Source organism: Colossoma macropomum, unplaced genomic scaffold (assembly GCF_904425465.1).
Source record: "Colossoma macropomum unplaced genomic scaffold, Colossoma_macropomum, whole genome shotgun sequence".
NCBI lineage: Eukaryota > Metazoa > Chordata > Actinopteri > Characiformes > Serrasalmidae > Colossoma > Colossoma macropomum.
In genome coordinates, this window is record NW_023494798.1 from 3,503,278 (window position 1) to 3,522,714 (window position 19,437).

At 40.6% G+C, this 19,437-nt stretch overlaps 2 protein-coding genes across 2 annotated transcripts; both read left to right on the forward strand.

Moving 5' to 3' along the window:
- The first annotated feature begins 324 nt into the window (after positions 1 to 324).
- Positions 325 to 4,686, forward strand: LOC118818214 (extracellular calcium-sensing receptor-like). The gene is made up of 6 exons (XM_036585411.1): positions 325 to 560; positions 732 to 1,032; positions 1,183 to 1,959; positions 2,484 to 2,708; positions 3,546 to 3,669; positions 3,773 to 4,686. The coding sequence occupies exons 1-6, from the start codon at positions 325 to 327 to the stop codon at positions 4,684 to 4,686; spliced, it is 2,577 nt and encodes an 858-aa protein (XP_036441304.1).
- A 6,505-nt stretch (positions 4,687 to 11,191) lies between these two features.
- Positions 11,192 to 14,512, forward strand: LOC118818442 (extracellular calcium-sensing receptor-like). Its single transcript, XM_036585704.1, has 4 exons — positions 11,192 to 11,638; positions 12,152 to 12,376; positions 13,372 to 13,495; positions 13,599 to 14,512. Exons 1-4 carry the CDS (start codon positions 11,192 to 11,194, stop codon positions 14,510 to 14,512), a joined length of 1,710 nt encoding a protein of 569 aa, XP_036441597.1.
- The last annotated feature ends 4,925 nt before the right edge of the window (positions 14,513 to 19,437 follow it).

Below are 19,437 nucleotides of genomic sequence, written 5' to 3' on the forward strand. Positions count from 1 at the left end.
CTGAATCGTGGATAACTGAGACATGCACCTGTTTTGCGCGACCTCAACTTAATGGCTCTATAGCTGATGGAGTGCAGTTTTGCACAGTATCTTCTCCACACTGGTCACGCTGAACTTGGAATGCGCCCAAATATTGCTTACTTCAATACATCACAAGTTAAAAGATCAAACAAATAAAAAAGTGATGTCATTTACTGTAGTTAATATTCAGGTCATGATCACGCCTCCTGATTCTGAGCTCACACTCACAGGGGATTTTCACAATGTGGCTATTTAAAGACAGTCACTCGGGTCTTCACAGGGCTGAGAACTACCGAGCAGACAATGCAGATCACTTCAATGTCAATGATGTTTGTATCAATGTTTTGGATGCCTGGGTTCAGTCCAGCAGATTGTAATACTGACCTGGTCAGCTGCAGGCGGTGGGCTGAGCCTCAAATGCCTGATTTTTCTTTAAATGGAGATTTTATAATTGGAGGAAATTTTTTAATTCATTACCAAAAAAGTTCAGAAAACAAGACGTACACCAGACAACCACTCCAGCTACCGTGCTCTGGGAGGTCTGTCTGTGAGAGTGTAGAGTTATAAATGACACAAGAGAGAAATTATTATAATCAAGTTTTTACTCATTTGCAATCAGGTTCCTCATTCAATTATTGTCACCTGGAGACATGTGGTAATATGAAGAAAATCTAGTTTTGTGTTATTTTATGTTCTATTTTTCTCATCAGTATGAGTTTCAGGGGGCTGCGCTTCGCTCGGGCCATGGAGTTCACCATCCACGAGATCAACAACAGAACAGATCTCCTGCCGGGAATCACGTTAGGATACCAGATACACGACTCGTGCGGTGCAGTGTCGATGGCAATCAAAGCTGCATTTCAATTTGCAAACGGCATGGGACCATTTTTCAATGATACTGATTCCTGTTCAAGATCCACAGCCGCCGCTGTTCCTGCTCTCGTGGGAGAGTCTACATCCACTGTTTCAATCAGTATGACTAGAATGCTGGGACTCTTTGGAATTCCACAGGTAATTGTAAGCTGGACCAAACTGTGCAAAAAAGTATAAATATTAAATAAAATTATCCAGAAGCATGTGAAATCATGTAATAACCAATAAATCACTTTTGAACTCAATCAATATTCTAAAACAAAGTTTGTCTTCTATACTGTATAACAGGTGAGTCATTTTGCAACCTGCGCATGTCTGAGCGATAAGCGTCAGTTTCCTGCCTTCTTCAGGACCGTGCCTAGTGACCACCACCAAGCGGCCGCACTAGCAAAATTAGTCAAGCATTTTGGCTGGACATGGATTGGGGCAGTGCGCAGTGACTCAGACTATGGACATAATGGAATGGCGTCGTTTCTAAAGGCTGCGCAAGAGGAGGGCATCTGTGTGGAGTACTCCGAGTCCTTATACAGAACAGATCCGCGCAGTAAACTGGAGAGAGTGGCAAACGTCATCCGCAGATCAACAGCCCGGGTAATAGTTGCGTTTCTTCAATCAGGCGACATGCTGTTCCTATTGCAGGAACTAGCAACACGACAGCCGCCTCCCCTTCAGTGGATCGGCAGCGAAGGGTGGATCATAGACCCAGATATTCTGCGCTTTAACATGTGCGCTGGGGCGATAGGTTTTGGGATCCCCCGCTCAGTGATTCCAGGTCTTCGTGAGTTTCTTCTGGATCTCTCTCCAGAACAAGCACTGAAATCGCCTCTGCTGACGGAGTTTTGGGAGAGCTCGTTCAGCTGTAGCCTGAAAGGCTCCTCAGGGGGCGCGCGGGAATGTGACGGCAGCGAGGATATCCGCGCGCTGCAGAACCCATACACAGACACGTCGCAGCTGCGCATCACTAACATGGTGTACAAAGCTACGTATGCCATAGCGCATGCCATCCACGGTGTTATCTGTAATGACACGCAGTGCGACAAGAGCGCAAAATTCGCACCATGGCAGGTACAAAACTGAAAAAAAAAAAAGAATAAAAGAAGACTCCTCTAACTTGTCTTGTAATTTAAATAAGCGTAATAAATTACACATTGATACATATATTTTGTACAGTCTATTTGGTTAATTCGATCATTAATTTTTAGCTGGGGAGTGTCTGACCCTTGCAGGACTTAAAATGCGCTCAAAAAAATAAATAAATAAAATAAAGGACAGAAGAGTGATGTATATTTTGTCGGGGTTCTGTTCCTAAATTAACCAATAAGAAACAATATGAAACAAGATAACAGATCCTTTATTTTTATTTATTTCTTTTTTTTTAGTAATTAATAAACGTGTTTTTAGTCATGTTGTGCATAAAAGTAGTATGACACAGCAGCGGCTTCACATATTTTAAAGCAAAATTCACCACGATGTCAATATTCATCACACACAGCTTTTTGTCAGTAAAATTTTATAACAATTGATCACAGTTCACAGTTTAAAATCAAACAATCCATTCACAGTTTTTCAAAATATATGTTCCTCTGCAGATACTCGACCAGCTCAAGCGAGTGAACTTCACTACCAAAAATGGTTTTCAGGTCTCGTTTGATTCCAGTGGAGATCCTTTGGCCGTCTACGAGCTCATAAACTGGCAGGTTAAGAAAGATGGTGGTTTGGATTTTGTGACAGTGGGACAGTATGACTCATCCCGACCCAAAGGCCAAGAGTTTAGTATGAGCAAAGCTATCATCTGGATGGGAGGACAGACTGAGGTATTCCCAGTACTCTCTGACCACACACTGCAAACACAGAGCAGAACCCAAAATAATTAAGGCTATCAAATACATTAAACGTCTAAGTTTGCCTATGTTGGCAGACATATATGTTAATTGCATACCACTTTAAATATAAAAACAAATATTTTATTTATTTATTTTTACAATTGTTTCAGTTCATACAACGTAACATATTAATTCACTTCACCAATCAATGAATTTGATGTAATTGAACATTTAACGTGACTTAAATTTAGTCATTCTTCCTTTTGGTGGCCACTTTAAATTAATTTAGCACCACAAACCCCGTCATGGTTATCATAATAAATACCTGTAATAACCATGATAAAAAATTTCTGCCTAGAAATAACATGGTATAACTTCAAGTTAACATTATTTGAAGATAATACATAAAAAACGTGAGAAATAAGAGTTGTTCAACAAAGAAAACAGCAAATATGATAGCTGATATAATATGCATTCAAAAATCGTTAGTCAATTAATTTATCATGAAAATTTCCATTTTCTTGATCCCAGTTTGACAACTTTTTTACTGAATGTTTAAATATTCCATACGCAATAAATAAACACATATAATCAAAGAAACAAGCCAAAAAATAAATAAATAAATAAATGAATAAACATATTTATTTCACTATGATGGTTAAATATATTTTACTTATCTGTCACTCAAACCCTTTACAGAATTTCACCCTGCAGGACGAGTATATTGACAAAGAAAAACATTCTTTTCTTCTTTTTTTTTTTTTAAAAAAAAAAACCTCATTTCGCATTAATTTTTCGCATGAAATGCTTTTATTTAATGTCTGTCAGGTGCCAAGATCTGTGTGCAGTGAAAGCTGTCCTCCAGGAACCAGGAAGGCTGTGCAGAAAGGAAAGCCAGTCTGCTGCTATGACTGTATACCATGTGCAGAAGGAGAGATCAGCAACAAGACAGGTTGTTTATTACACACAGTACTGGGGAGCCTTAATTCATATTTTTAATTCTCTAGCTGTTCTTTCTAAAATAAGATATGATGTATGTCGTTTTACTATTTAAGACTCTCTGAACTGCGTGCGCTGTCCTCCTGAGTTCTGGCCCAACACCCAGCAAGAAAGCTGCCTCCCTAAACCTGTGGAGTTCCTGTCCTGGGACGACACTCTGAGCTTCATCCTGACAGTGTTCTCCATCACCGGGGCCTTCATAGCTGTATGTGTGGCTGCTGTTTTCTGCAAACACAGAACTTCTCCAATCGTCCGAGCCAACAACTCAGAGCTGAGCTTCCTGCTGCTCTTCTCACTGACTCTGTGTTTCCTCTGCTCACTTACTTTCATTGGTCGGCCCTCCGAGTGGTCCTGTATGCTGCGCCACACAGTGTTTGGTATCACCTTCGTCCTCTGCATCTCCTGTGTCCTGGGGAAAACAATAGTGGTGTTAATGGCCTTCAGAGCTACACTTCCAGGCAGTAATGCCATGAAATGGTTTGGGCCTCCACAGCAGAGACTCAGTGTTCTCACCTTCACTCTCATACAGGTCCTTATTTGTGTTCTTTGGTTGACAATATCTCCTCCTCTCCCCTTCAAAAATCTAAAATACTACAAGGAAAGGATAATATTGGAATGTGGATTAGGTTCAGCTGTAGGTTTCTGGGCTGTGCTGGGTTATATAGGATTTCTGGCTCTTTTGTGTTTTATTTTGGCTTTTCTAGCACGGAAGCTGCCTGATAACTTTAATGAAGCCAAGTTCATCACATTCAGCATGCTCATATTCTGTGCAGTATGGATCAGCTTTATCCCAGCTTATGTCAGCTCTCCTGGAAAGTTCACTGTAGCTGTAGAGATATTTGCTATTCTGGCCTCAAGTTTTGGATTGACGTTTTCTATTTTTGTTCCCAAGTGTTTCATAATCATGTTTAGGCCAGAACAGAATACCAAGAAACACCTTATGGGTAAAGCACTCTCCAAGGCTCTTTGAGACTTTTGCTAATTTTATGTGTCACGTTGTGATTTAGCAATTCATGTGAAACCTGCTAATTTATGATTAAGTTTATACATACATAGAAGCTTCAGCAATAAATACTTTTTTTTTTATTTTATTTAAACTATATATTATGTTCTAACTCCTAAATTTAAGATTTGCACATGTACTTCTTAAATGATAATACATAATAATGTATTATACCAAAGTAAACGGACCTGTCATGGCTTTCTGCAGTTTTGTTTTTTAAACCTTTATATCAAAAAGGAATTCTCAAGATCTTTGATTATCTTCTTTATTAATAGAGGAACACAGACCCTTTACATCTGGCAAGCCCCCACAAGAGGTAAAACTATGGCATGTTTTTAGAAGAGTTTGATATCTTTAGGTTGTGAAAAGTATGGTTACATAAAAAAATCTTACTGTAAGTTTGTGTATTTCGTTAATATTTGAACAAATTCAGAAAATATTCCAAATTTAGGCCTGACTTAAATGCATAGTGTCTTAATTATCCCTTATATTTCAGAATGTGGCCAACTTTAGACCTTTAACACATATACATATTTAACCATTGTCTAAAACCACTGTCCCTTAAACACATGTGTGCTATGGTGGGAAATTGGGTAACACTTTACAACACTGTTTCGTAGTTAATAAGTAACTAATGCAAAGTTACTTATTAATTAATGCAAATCTTTGAAATAATTGTGATAGAAATATTTAGTAGTAAACAATAAAATAATAGTTATTATTCATTTAAAGCATTATATGATAAATAATAAATAATAATAAATGAATAACAATGAAATACATCACCATCATCATCATCATCATCATTTTGAAGCGCTTAATCCAGATAGGGTCACTGTAGCATTTGGGAGAGCAGAGTATCCCAGACTACCCTGTCCCCTGCAACTTCCACTAGCTCATCCCAAGCCGCTCCCAGGCCAACTTGGAGATGTAAACACTCCAGCGGGTCCTTGAATAGGCCATGCCTGGTAGACCTCCCCCAGGAAGCGTGGTGGCTCGGGCATCCTGAAGTGGTTCGGGCATCCTGATCAGATGCCCGAACCACTTCAACTGGCTCCTCTCAATGTGGAGGAGAAGCAGCTCTATTCTGAGCTCCTCTCAGACGACTGAGCCCTTCACCATATCAAGTAGATTGTACCCCACCACCCTACAAAGAAAGCTCATTTCTGCTGCTTGCCTCTGCAACCTTGTTCTTTTGGTCAGTACCCAAAGCTCATGACCATAGGTGAGGACTGGGATGTAGACCAACCGGTAAACAGAGAGCTATGGCTCAGCTCCCTTTTTACCAGTACAGTCCAGTACAGCAATTACATTTGTGCTACCGCCTGTCACAGCCTGCAGCCAATTTCTTCCCATCACATATGAACTAGACCCCGAGATACTTAAACTCCTCCACTTGGGGAAGGTCCTTACCCCTTACCTGGAGTGGGCGTGCCATCTTTTTCCAAGTTAGGACCATGGATTCAGACTTGGAGGTGCTGATCCACATATCAACTACTTCACACTCAGCTGCCCATTGCTCCAGTGAGCACTGGAGGCATACATGCGATGGAGCCAAAAGGACAACATCATCCACAAACGGCAACAATCCCACCTTCTGGCCTCTCCACATAATGCCCTCCTGACCTTGGCTATGCCTTCACACCCTGTCCTTGAATATCAGGAACAGGAGTGGAGACAAGACACAACCTCCAACACTCACACTGAAAAGGCCTCACTTAGTGCTGAGTTTACAGACACAACTCCTACTGCGGGAGTACAGAGACTGAATGGCCCAGAGTAGTGGCCCTGGCCCTGGATATCTTGGGGAACACGATCATAAGCCTTCTCCAAGTCCAACAAACACATGTAAACTTGGTTGGCCAACTCCCATGTCTCCTCAAAAGAGTCTCCTTTCCAGCATCTTGGCCTAAACTCTGAGCAGTTGGATGCCCCGATAATGGGCACACACTCTCCATTCCCCTTTCTTAATTAAAGGGACTACTACCCAGATCCGCCAGTCCAAGCGTACTGTTTCCGAGGTCCATGAGACATTGGAGAGGTGTGTCAGCCATGTCAGCTCCACAGTATCCAGAGCCTTAAGCATTTCTAGGTGAACCTCATCCACCTTTGGTGCCTTGCCACTGAGGAGCTTGTGCAGGAGGTTCAAAGGTATCAACTAGATATAGTTGAGCTCACCTTTACCCATAGTGTTGGCTCTGGAACCAAACTCCTTGATAGGGGCTGATCCCTCTCCTACTCAGGAGCTGCACAGGATGAAAGGTGCTGGGCAGGTATGGGGATACTCACAGTGAAATACATACATACATACATACATCATCTAAACCGCTTATCCTACTGGGTCGCGGTGGGGTGCTGGAGCTGTCAGCTGTCATTGGGCGGAAGGCAGGATACACCCTGGACAGGTCGCCAGTCCATCGCAGGGCAGACAAACAGACATACACAGTCACACACTCACTCACACCTAGGGGCAATTTAGCATGTCCAATTGGCCTGACTGCATGTTTTTGGACCGTGGGAGGAAACCGGACGCAGACACGGGGAGAACAGGCAAACTCCACACAGAAATGACCCTGGTCACCAGTGAAATACAATAATATAAAAACTGACATGCCAACACAAAAAGCATTCCATATTTCAGCATCAAACATCAGCATAAAATTGTTTAAAAAAAAAAAACAACATGTCAGTGTCACTGCTGGGCCAAGAATGGTTCACCACCTAAATAATATCTGGTCAGCAGTTGTTGTATGGTCCATCGATGGTTTTGGCAGTGGATGGTTTGTTAGGAGTGCCTGACAAAAGTACTACATGGTCAAAGTATGTGGTCATTTCTTCTGAATAGTAGGTTTCACTTTTTAAGCCCTGAAGTAAACATTTATGTAGTCTCCATACACAAACATTCTAAGTAGAATATTGAAGAGCTGAGTAACCCTTAAAGTGGCAACGTCATAGGGTGCCCTTTCATCACGTCACTTTGTCAAATTTCTGCCCTGTCAGAGCTGCCCCCGTCAACTGTCAGTACTACTACTAGGAAGAGGAAAGGTCTAAAAGCAAAATAAAAGCTCAGGGGTGGGCTGCTCAAGCTTACAGAACAGGACTGCAGAGTGCTAAAGCATGGAAAAATTGTCTGTCCTGTAGTTGTTTTCAAACGTTCTGTCATATCAATAACCAATAGTTTATTTTTCAGCTCTGTTTTATAAGTGGTATTATGGAGGCAACATGAAATTAGATATTTTCAGTAAAAAGGATTCAATAGGTCAGAGAAAATTGTGTCCATCAAAGAAATGATCATAATTTGTTAGGCTCGGACAGAATTCAGACTGCAGACCATGCTTAGGTAAAAAGGGTTTATTAACAAAGGGAGCATCCGAAATCAAAGTCAGCCAGTCCAAGGTCAAAAGCCAGTATACCAAAACAGCAACCATGAGGAAAACAGGAAACATGGTCAAACCATAAAACACAACAATACTGAGAGGGCAAGGCAAAAAGGCAAGGTTTAAGAAAAAAACAAAACAAGGTTCATACATGAAATAGCACACAGACAAATGGAAGGCTCAGTAAGACTCTGATAACAAAGGCAATACTTCACAATGAGCTAAGCTAAAGCCTATTAAACTAACAGGTAACCATAATAATGAAGAGTTTTGAGTGATCAGTTGTCAAGTGAGGTAGAATGTTGGACAGTCATGTGAGGGAGGTTGGAAGTCATGTGATTGGGATTAGAGTCCAGAGGCTGGGAGGCAGAGACAGTGGAAATGGAGGGAAGTGTCACATAATTAGTCAGATCAAAGTAAAGTTCATTAAGTTTTACATTGAACCACACAGTGAAGGGTTCTAGGATTACACTTGTTAGCTTTTATCTATTTAGTTATCATTTACATTTCTAGGATGTAGATGCACTAAATGATAGTTGGATCAGCCCAGAGGTGATTTGGATATAAAGGCATTAGTCACATTAATGTAACATAGGTTAACATTTTTGTTATATGTGCTTTTTCAACACGTCTTTCCAAATCTTCTGGCATAAAGATGGAATTACCCACTATTTTCTGCCCTAACCACCATCTACTCTTTTGGGATGGCTTTCCACTAGATTTTGGATGGTTGCTCTGAGCATTTGCTTCTATTCAACTGAAAGAGTATTAATGAGGTTGGGCACATGTTGGGTCAAAAGGTTTGACTTGATGTTCCAGTTTATTCCTAAGATGTTTGACACATTTGAAGGTAGAGCTAAATACTAAACAGTAAGCCTCTCATAAAAATCCATGGAAATCATGGAAATGGTTCTCTCTTCAGCACCAGGGAGAGCATTTGAGGTAACAGCATTGGCAGTTTTGCTCCAACTGAGCTGAAATGTCCAATGATGGTGCATTTATAAAGTTAGAAAAGATTTGTCTTCACATGTCTAGGAAAAAGCATTATTGATAAAGGGAGAAATAAAGTAGTACTTTAGTTGGACAGCCCGCTGTAAATGTTTCAAAGATGCTTATCGTCCATTTCACTGAAAGTCTACTAATTGTTTCATATATTTACCCCACTTTACCCCAATATTAAAATTAACCACAGTCTAAAACCTCACGTTCACACTTTTGTTACTGTTACTAATACTAACCCTAACAATGGTGAAAATCAAAAGACTTTCAACATTTATTCTAATGAATTAAAAATCTTCACATCATTTATTAGGAATGTTCCAATTAAACTGAGCCCATAACTTGTGGATGGAATTTGTCTTCAATCCAACTTGGGAGAACAGTTGGGTACACCAGAACATCACATTCATATGTGTTTGTTGGCTCAGAAGAAACACATTTAATGATCATTGTAAATAGTTTTAAAGATGCGTGTGTTGCATGGAACTTACGTACAAATTATCTATTAAATTTAGCTTAAGTTATCAAAAAGAGGTCAAACAGTGTCGCTGGACTGAATACACTTCATCGTGTGAGTCGTTGCGCAAGAGAAATGAGTTTAGCTTTAAGGTATAAATACCTGATAACTGAAACAACAGAGAGTGCAGTTGTGCCAATGTCAATATCTTGTCCTCACTGGTCACGCTGAACTCAGAATGCGGCCGAATATTGCTTTCTTCAATACATCACAATTCAAAACACCAGAGACAAACAAACACAAAAGTGATGTCATTTACTGTAGTTAATATTCAGGTCATGATCACGCCTCCTGATTCTGAGCTCACACTCACAGGGGATTTTCACAATGTGGCTATTTAAAGACAGTCACTCGGGTCTTCACAGGGCTGAGAACTACCGAGCAGACGATGCAGATCACTTCAATGTCAGTGATGTTTGTATCAATGTTTTGGATGCCTGGGTTCAGTCCAGCAGATTGTAATACCGACCTGCTCAGCTGCAGGCGGTGGGCTGAGCCTCAAATGCCTGATTTTTCTTTAAATGGAGATTTTATAATCGGAGGAATTTTTTTAATTCATTACCAGAAAAGTTCAGAAAACAAGACGTACACCAGACAACCACTCCAGCTACCGTGCTCTGGGAGGTCTGTCTGTGAGAGTGTTGAGTTATAAATGACACCAGAGAGAAATTATCATAATCAAGTTTTTACTCATTTGCAATCAGGTTCCTCATTCAATTATTGTCACCTGGAGACATGTGGTAATATGAAGAAAATCTTGTTTTGTGTTATTTTATGTTCTATTTCTCTCATCAGTATGGGTTTCAGGGGGCTGCGCTTCGCTCGGGCCATGGAGTTCACCATCCACGAGATCAACAACAGAACAGATCTCCTGCCGGGAATCACGTTAGGATACCAGATACACGACTCGTGCGGTGCAGTGTCGACGGCAATCAAAGCTGCATTTCAGTTTGCAAACGGCATGGAACCATTTTTCAATGATACTGATTCCTGTTCAAGATCCACAGCCGCCGCTGTTCCTGCTCTCGTGGGAGATTCTACATCCACTCTTTCAATCAGTATGGCTAGAATGTTGGGACTCGTTGGAATTCCACAGGTAACTGTAAGCTGGACCAAACTGTGCAAAAAAGTATAAACATTAAATAAAATTATCCAGAGGCATGTGAAATCATGTAATAACCCATAAATCACTTTTGAACTCAATCAAGATTCTAAAACAAAGTTTGTCTTCTATACTGTATAACAGGTGAGTCATTACGCAACCTGCGCATGTCTGAGCGATAAGCGTCAGTATCCTGCCTTCTTCAGAACCGTGCCTAGTGACCACCACCAAGCGGCCGCACTAGCAAAATTAGTCAAGCATTTTGGCTGGACATGGATTGGGGCAGTGCGCAGCGACTCAGACTATGGAAATAACGGAATGGCGTCGTTTCTAAAGGCTGCGCAAGAGGAGGGCATCTGTGTGGAGTACTCCGAGTCCTACTACAGAACAGATCCGCGCAGTAAACTGGAGAGAGTGGCAAACGTCATCCGCAGATCAACAGCCCGGGTAATAGTAGCGTTTATTCAAACAGGCGACATGCTGTTCCTATTGCAGGAACTAGCAACACGACAGCCGCCGCCTCCCCTTCAGTGGATCGGCAGCGAAGCGTGGATCATAGATCCTGAAATCCTGCGCTTTAACATGTGCGCTGGGGCGATAGGTTTTGGGATCCCCCGCTCAGTGATTCCAGGTCTTCGTGAGTTTCTTCTGGATCTCTCTCCAGAACAAGCACTGAAATCGCCTCTGCTGACGGAGTTTTGGGAGAGCTCGTTTAGCTGTAGCCTGAAAGGCTCCTCAGACGGCGCGCGGGAATGTGACGGCAGCGAGGATATCCACGCGCTGCAGAACCCATATACAGACACGTCGCAGCTGCGCATCACTAACATGGTGTATAAAGCTACGTATGCCATAGCGCATGCCATCCACGGTGTTATCTGCAATGACACGCAGTGCGACAAGAGCACAAAATTCGCACCATGGCAGGTATAAAACTGCAAAAAAAAAAATAAATAAAATAAAAAAAAAAGAATAAAAGAAGACTCATCTAGCTTGTCTAGTAATTTAAATAAGCGTAATAAATTACACATTCATACATATATTTTGTACAGTCTATTTGGTTAATTCTACCATTAATTTTTAGCTGGGGAGTGTCTGACCCTTGCAGGACTTAAAATGATCTAAAAAAATAAATAAATAAATAAAGGACAGAAGAGTGATGTATATTTTGTCGGGGTTCTGTTCCTAAATTAAACAATATGAAACAAGATAACAGATCCTAATAATTAGTAAACGTGTTTTTAGTCATGTTGTGCATAAAAGTAGTATGACAAAGCAGCGGCCTCACATAAGATTTTATTAAAAGCAAAATTCACCACTATGTCAATATTCATCACACACAGCTTTTTGTCAGTAAAATTTTATAACAACTAATCAGACTTCACAGTTTAAAATCAAACAATCCATTCACAGTTTTTCAAAATATATGTTCCTCTGCAGATACTCGACCAGCTCAAGAGAGTGAACTTCACTACCAAAAATGGTTTTCAGGTCTCGTTTGATTCCAGTGGTGATCCTGTGGCCGTCTACGAGCTCATAAACTGGCAGGTTAAGAAAGATGGTGGTTTGGATTTTGTGACAGTGGGACAGTATGACTCATCCCGACCCAAAGGCCAAGAGTTTAGTATGAGCAAAGCTATCATCTGGATGCGAGGACAGACTGAGGTATTCCCAGTACTCTCTGACCATGCACTGCAAACACAGAGCAGAACCCAAAATAATTAAGGCTATCAAATACATTAAACGTCTAAGTTTGCCTATGTTGGCAGACATATATGTTAATTGCATAGTAATTTAAATATGAAAATAAATATTTTATTTATTAATTTTTCATAATTGTTTAAGTTCATACAACGTAACATATTAATTCACTTCACCATTCAATGAATTTGATGTAATTGAACATTTAACGTGACTTAAATTTACATAAGTCATTCTTTTTCTTTTGGTGGCCACTTTAAATTAATTTAGCACCACAAACCCCGTCATGGTTATCATAATAAATACCTGTAATAACCATGATAAAAAAAAAAATTTCTGCCTAGAAATAACATGGTATAACTGCAAGTTAACATTATTTGAAGACAATACATAAAAAACGTGAGAAATAAGAGTTGTTCAACAAAGAAAACAGCAAATATGATAGCTGATATAATATGCATTCAAAAATCATACATACATACATACATACATACATCATCTAAACCGCTTATCCTTCTGGGTCGCGGTGGAGTGCTGGAGCCTATCCCAGCTGTCATTGGGCGGGAGGGAGGATACGCCCTGGACAGGTCGCCAGTCCATCGCAGGGGCATTCAGAAATCATTAATGTCAATTAATTTATCATGAAAATTTCCATTTTCTTGATCCCAGTTTGACTATTTTTTTACTGAACGTTCACATATTCCATACGCAATAAATAAACACATATAATCAAAAAAAAGCCAAAAAAAATAAAATAAAATAAAATAAACACATTTATTTCACTATAATGGTTAAATATATTTTACCTATCTGTCACTCAAACCCTTTAAAGAATTTCACCTGTAGGAAGAGTACATTGACAAAGAAAAACATTTTTTTTCTTTTTGTTAAAAAAAAAGAAAAAAAAATCATTTCGCATTAATTTTTCGCATGAAACGCATTTATTTAATGACTTTCAGGTGCCAAGATCTGTGTGCAGTGAGAGCTGTCCTCCAGGAACCAGGAAGGCTGTGCAGAAAGGAAAGCCAGTCTGCTGCTATGACTGTATACCATGTGCAGAAGGAGAGATCAGTAACAAGACAGGTTGTTTATCACACACAGTTCTGGGGAACCTTAATTCATATTTTTAATTCTCTAGCTGTTCTTTCTAAAATAAGATATGATGTATGTCTTTTTACTATTTAAGACTCTCTGAACTGTGTGCGCTGTCCTCCTGAGTTCTGGCCCAACACCCAGCGAGACAGCTGCCTCCCTAAGCCTGTGGAGTTCCTGTCCTGGGACGACACTCTGAGCATCATCCTGACAGTGTTCTCCATCACCGGGGCCTTCATAGCTGTATGTGTGACTGCCGTTTTCTGCAAACACAGAACTTCTCCAATCGTCCGAGCAAACAACTCAGAGCTGAGCTTCCTGCTGCTCTTCTCACTGACTCTGTGTTTCCTCTGCTCACTTACTTTCATTGGTCGGCCCTCTGAGTGGTCCTGTATGCTGCGCCACACAGCGTTTGGGATCACCTTCGTCCTCTGCATCTCCTGTGTTCTGGGGAAAACAATAGTGGTGTTAATGGCCTTCAGAGCTACACTTCCAGGCAGTAATGCCATGAAATGGTTTGGGCCTCCACAGCAGAGACTCAGTGTTCTCACCTTCACTCTCATACAGGTCCTAATTTGTGTTCTTTGGTTGACAACATCTCCTCCTCTCCCCTTCAAAAATCTAAAATACTACAAGGAAAGAATAATCCTGGAATGTGGATTAGGTTCAGCTATAGGATTCTGGGCTGTGCTGGGTTATATAGGGTTTTTAGCTCTTTTGTGTTTTATTTTGGCTTTTCTAGCACGGAAGCTGCCTGATAACTTTAATGAGGCCAAGTTCATCACATTCAGCATGCTCATATTCTGTGCAGTATGGATCAGCTTTATCCCAGCTTATGTCAGCTCTCCTGGAAAGTTCACTGTAGCTGTAGAGATATTTGCTATTCTGGCCTCAAGCTTTGGATTGACATTTTCTATTTTTGTTCCCAAGTGTTTCATAATCATGTTTAGGCCAGAACAGAATACCAAGAAACACCTTATGGGTAAAGGACCCTCCAAGGCTCTTTGAGACTTTTGCTAACTTTATGTGTCACATTGTGATTTAGCAATTCATGTGAAACCTGCTAATTTATGATTAAGTTTATACGTACATAGAAGCTTCAGCAATAAATACTAATTAAACTATATATTATGTTCTAACTCCTAAATTTAAGATTTGCACATGTACTTCTTAAATGATAATACATAATAATGTATTATACCAAAGTAAACGGACCTTTCATGGCTTTCTGCAGTTTTGTTTTTTAAGCCTTTATATCAAAAAGGAATTCTCAAGATCTTTGATTATCTTCTTTATTAATAGAGGAACACAGACCCTTTACATCTGGCACGCCCCCACAAGAGGTAAAACTATGGCATGTTTTTAGAAGAGTTTGATATCTTTAGGTTGTGAAAAGTATGGTTACATAAAAAAATCTTACTGTAAATTTGTGTATTTCGTTAATATTTGAACAAATTCAGAAAATATTCCAAATTTAGGCCTGACTTAAATGCATAGTGTCTTAATTATCCCTTATATTTCAGAATGTGGCCAACTTTAGACCTCTAACACACATACATATTTAACCATTGTCTAAAACCACTGTCCCTTAAACACATGTGTGCTATGGTGGGAAATTGGGTAACACTTTACAACACTGTTTCGTTGTTAATAAGTAACTAATGCAAAGTTACTTATTAATTAATGCAAATCTTTGAAATAATTGTGATAGAAATATTTAGTAGTAAACAATAAAATAATAGTTATTATTCATTTAAAGCATTATATGATAAATAATAAATAATAATAAATGAATAACAATGAAATACATCATCATCATCATCATCATCATTTTTGAGGCGCTTAATCCAGATAGGGTCACTGTAGCATTTGGGAGAGCAGAGTATCCCAGACTACCCTGTCCCCTGCAACTTCCACCAGCTCATCCCAAGCCGTTCCCAGGCCAACTTGGAGATGTAAACACTCCAGCGGGTCCTTGAATAGGCCATGCCTGGTAGACCTCCCCCAGGAAGAGTGGTGGCTCGGGCATCCTGAAGTGGTTCGGGCATCCTGATCAGATGCCCGAACCACTTCAACTGGCTCCTCTTAATGTGGAGGAGAAGCAGCTCTATTCTGAGCTCCTCTCAGACGACTGAGCCCTTCACCATATCAAGTAGATTGTACCCCACCACCCTACAAAGAAAGCTCATTTCTGCTGCTTGCCTCTGCAACCTTGTTCTTTTGGTCAGTACCCAAAGCTCATGACCATAGGTGAGGACTGGGATGCAGACCAACCGGTAAACAGAGAGCTTTGCCTCATGGCTCAGCTCCCTTTTTACCAGTACAGTCCAGTACAGCAATTACATTTGTGCTACCGCCTGTCACAGCCTGCAGCCAATTTCTTCCCATCACATATGAACAAGACCCCGAGATACTTAAACTCCTCCACTTGGGGAAGGTCCTTACCCCTTACCTGGAGTGGGCGTGCCATCTTTTTCCATGGATTCAGACTTGGAGGTGCTGATCCACATATCAACTACTTCACACTCAGCTGCCCATTGCCCCAGTGAGCACTGGAGGCATACATGCGATGGAGCCAAAAGGACAACATCATCCACAAACGGCAACAATCCCACCTTCTGGCCTCTCCACATAATGCCCTCCTGACCTTGGCTATGCCTTCACACCCTGTCCTTGAATATCAGGAACAGGAGTGGAGACAAGACACAACCTCCAACACTCACACTGAAAAGGCCTCACTTAGTGCTGAGTATACAGACACAACTCCTACTGCGGGAGTACAGAGACTGAATGGCCCAGAGTAGTGGCCCTGGCCCTGGATATCTTGGGGAACACGATCATAAGCCTTCTCCAAGTCCAACAAACACATGTAAACTTGGTTGGCCAACTCCCATGTCTCCTCAAAAGAGTCTCCTTTCCAGCACCTTGGCCTAAACTCTGAGCAGTTGGATGCCCCGATAATGGGCACACACTCTCCATTCCCCTTTCTTAATTAAAGGGACTACTACCCAGATCCGCCAGTCCAAGCGTACTGTTTCCGAGGTCCATGAGACATTGGAGAGGTGTGTCAGCCATGTCAGCTCCACAGTATCCAGAGCCTTAAGCATTTCTAGGTGAACCTCATCCACCTTTGGTGCCTTGCCACTGAGGAGCTTGTGCAGGAGGTTCAGAGGTATCAACTAGATATAGTTGAGCTCACCTTTACCCATAGTGTTGGCTCTGGAACCAAACTCCTTGATAGGGGCTGATCCCTCTCCTACTCAGGAGCTGCACAGGATGAAAGGTGCTGGGCAGGTGTGGGGATACTCACAGTGAAATACATACATACATACATACATACATCATCTAAACCGCTTATCCTACTGGGTCGCGGTGGGGTGCTGGAGCCTATCCCAGCTGTCATTGGGCGGAAGGCAGGATACACCCTGGACAGGTCGCCAGTCCATCGCAGGGCAGACAAACAGACATACACAGTCACACACTCACTCACACCTAGGGGCAATTTAGCATGTCCAATTGGCCTGACTGCATGTTTTTGGACCGTGGGAGGAAACCGGAGTACCCGGAGGAAACCCACGCAGACACGGGGAGAACAGGCAAACTCCACACAGAAATGACCCTGGTCACCAGTGAAATACAATAATATAAAAACTGACATGCCAACACAAAAAGCATTCCATATTTCAGCATCAAACATCAGCATAAAATTGTTTATGTCAGTGTCACTGCTGGGCCAAGAATGGTTCACCACCTAAATAATATCTGGTCAGCAGTTGTTGTATGGTCCATCGATGGTTTTGGCAGTGGATGGTTTGTTAGGAGTGCCTGACAAAAGTACTACATGGTCAAAGTATGTGGTCATTTCTTCTGAATAGTAGGTTTCACTTTTTAAGCTCTGAAGTAAACATTTATGTAGTCTCCATACACAAACATTCTAAGTAGAATAGGTCATATTGAAGAGCTGAGTAACCCTTAAAGTGGCAACGTCATAGGGTGCCCTTTCATCACGTCACTTTGTCAAATTTCTGCCCTGTCAGAGCTGCCCCCGTCAACTGTCAGTACTACTACTAGGAAGAGGAAAGGTCTAAAAGCAAAATAAAAGCTCAGGGGTGGGCTGCACAAGCTTACAGAACAGGACTGCAGAGTGCTAAAGCATGGAAAAATTGTCTGTCCTGTAGTTGTTTTCAAACGTTCTGTCATATCAATAACCAATAGTTTATTTTTCAGCTCTATTTTATAAGTGGTATTATGGAGGCAACATGAAATTAGATATTTTCAGTAAAAAGGATTCAATAGGTCAGAGAAAATTGTGTCCATCAAAGAAATGATCATAATTTGTTAGGCTCGGACAGAATTCAGACTGCAGACCATGCTTAGGTAAAAAGGGTTTATTAACAAAGAGAGCATCCCAAATCAAAGTCAGCCAGTCCAAGGCTGTATACCAAAACAGTAACCACGAGGAAAACAGGAAACATGGTCAAACCATAAAACACACCAATACTGAGAGGGCAAGGCAAAAAGGCAAGGTTTAAGAAAAACAAAACAAGGTTCATACATGAAATAGCAAACAGACAAATGGAAGGCTCGGTAAGGCTCTGATAACAAAGGCAATACTTCACAATGAGTTAAGCTAAAGCCTGAGCTTATATATTAAACTAACAGGTAACCATAATAAGGAACAGTTTTGAGTGATCAGTAGTCAAGTGAGGTAGAATGTTGGACAGTCATGTGAGGGAGGTTGGAAGTCATGTGATTGGGATTAGAGTCCAGAGGCTGAGAGGCAGAGACAGTGGAAATGGAGGGAAGTGTGACATAATTAGTCAGATCAAAGTAAGTTCATTAAGTTTTACATTGAACCACACAGTGAAGGGTTCTAGGATTACACTTGTTAGCTTTTATCTATTTAGTTAATCATTTACATTTCTAGGATGTAGATGCACTAAATGATAGTTGGATCAGCCCAGAGGTGATTTGGATATAAAGGCATTAGTTACATTAATGTAACATAGGTTAACATTTTTGTTATATGTGCTTTTTCAACACGTCTTTCCAAATCTTCTGGCATAAAGATGGAATTACCCACTATTTTCTGCCCTAACCACCATCTACTCTTTTGGGATGGCTTTCCACTAGATTTTGGATGGTTGCTCTGAGCATTTGCATCTATTCAACTGAAAGAGTATTAATGAGGTTGGGCACATGTTGGGTCAAAAGGTTTGACTTGATGTTCCAGTTTATTCCTAAGATGTTTGACACATTTGAAGGTAGAGCTAAATACTAAACAGTAAGCCTCTCATAAAAATCCATGGAAATCATGGAAATGGTTCTCTCTTCAGCACCAGGGAGAGCATTTGAGGTAACAGAATTGGCAGTTTTGCTCCAACTGAGCTGAAATGTCCAATGATGGTATATTTATAAAGTTAGAAAAGATTTGTCTTCACATGTCTAGGAAAAAGCATTATTGATAAAGGGAGAAATAAAGTAGTACTTTAGTTGGACAGCCCGTTGTAAATGTTTCAAAGATGCTTATCGTCCATTTCACTAAAAGTCTACTAATTGTTTCATATATTTACCCCACTTTACCCCAATATTAAAATTAACCACAGTCTAAAACCTCACGTTCACACTTTTGTTACTGTTACTAATACTAACCCTAACAATGGTGAAAATCAAAAGACTTTCAACATTTATTCATTTTTTTTTTTTAATGAATTAAAAATCTTCACATCATTTATTAGGAATGCTCCAATTAAACTGAGCCCATAACTTGTGGATGGGATTTGTCTTCAATCCAACTTGGGAGAACAGTTGGGTACACCAGAACATCACATTCATATGTGCTTGTTGGCTCAGAAGAAACACATTTAATGATCATTGTAAATAGTTTTAAAGATGCGTGTGTTGCATGGAACTTACGTACAAATTATCTATTA

Excerpts from the sequence above, each read along its gene's own strand:
- LOC118818214 (XM_036585411.1), top strand. The coding sequence starts at position 325 with ATGCAGATCACTTCAATGTCAATGATGTTTGTATCAATGTTTTGGATG. Across the intron at positions 2,709-3,545 it reads GGATGGGAGGACAGACTGAG|GTGCCAAGATCTGTGTGCAG; the intron begins GTATTCCCAGTA and ends AATGTCTGTCAG. Across the intron at positions 3,670-3,772 it reads AGAGATCAGCAACAAGACAG|ACTCTCTGAACTGCGTGCGC; the intron begins GTTGTTTATTAC and ends TTACTATTTAAG.
- LOC118818442 (XM_036585704.1), top strand. The coding sequence starts at position 11,192 with ATGCTGTTCCTATTGCAGGAACTAGCAACACGACAGCCGCCGCCTCCC. Across the intron at positions 11,639-12,151 it reads CAAAATTCGCACCATGGCAG|ATACTCGACCAGCTCAAGAG; the intron begins GTATAAAACTGC and ends GTTCCTCTGCAG. Across the intron at positions 12,377-13,371 it reads GGATGCGAGGACAGACTGAG|GTGCCAAGATCTGTGTGCAG; the intron begins GTATTCCCAGTA and ends AATGACTTTCAG.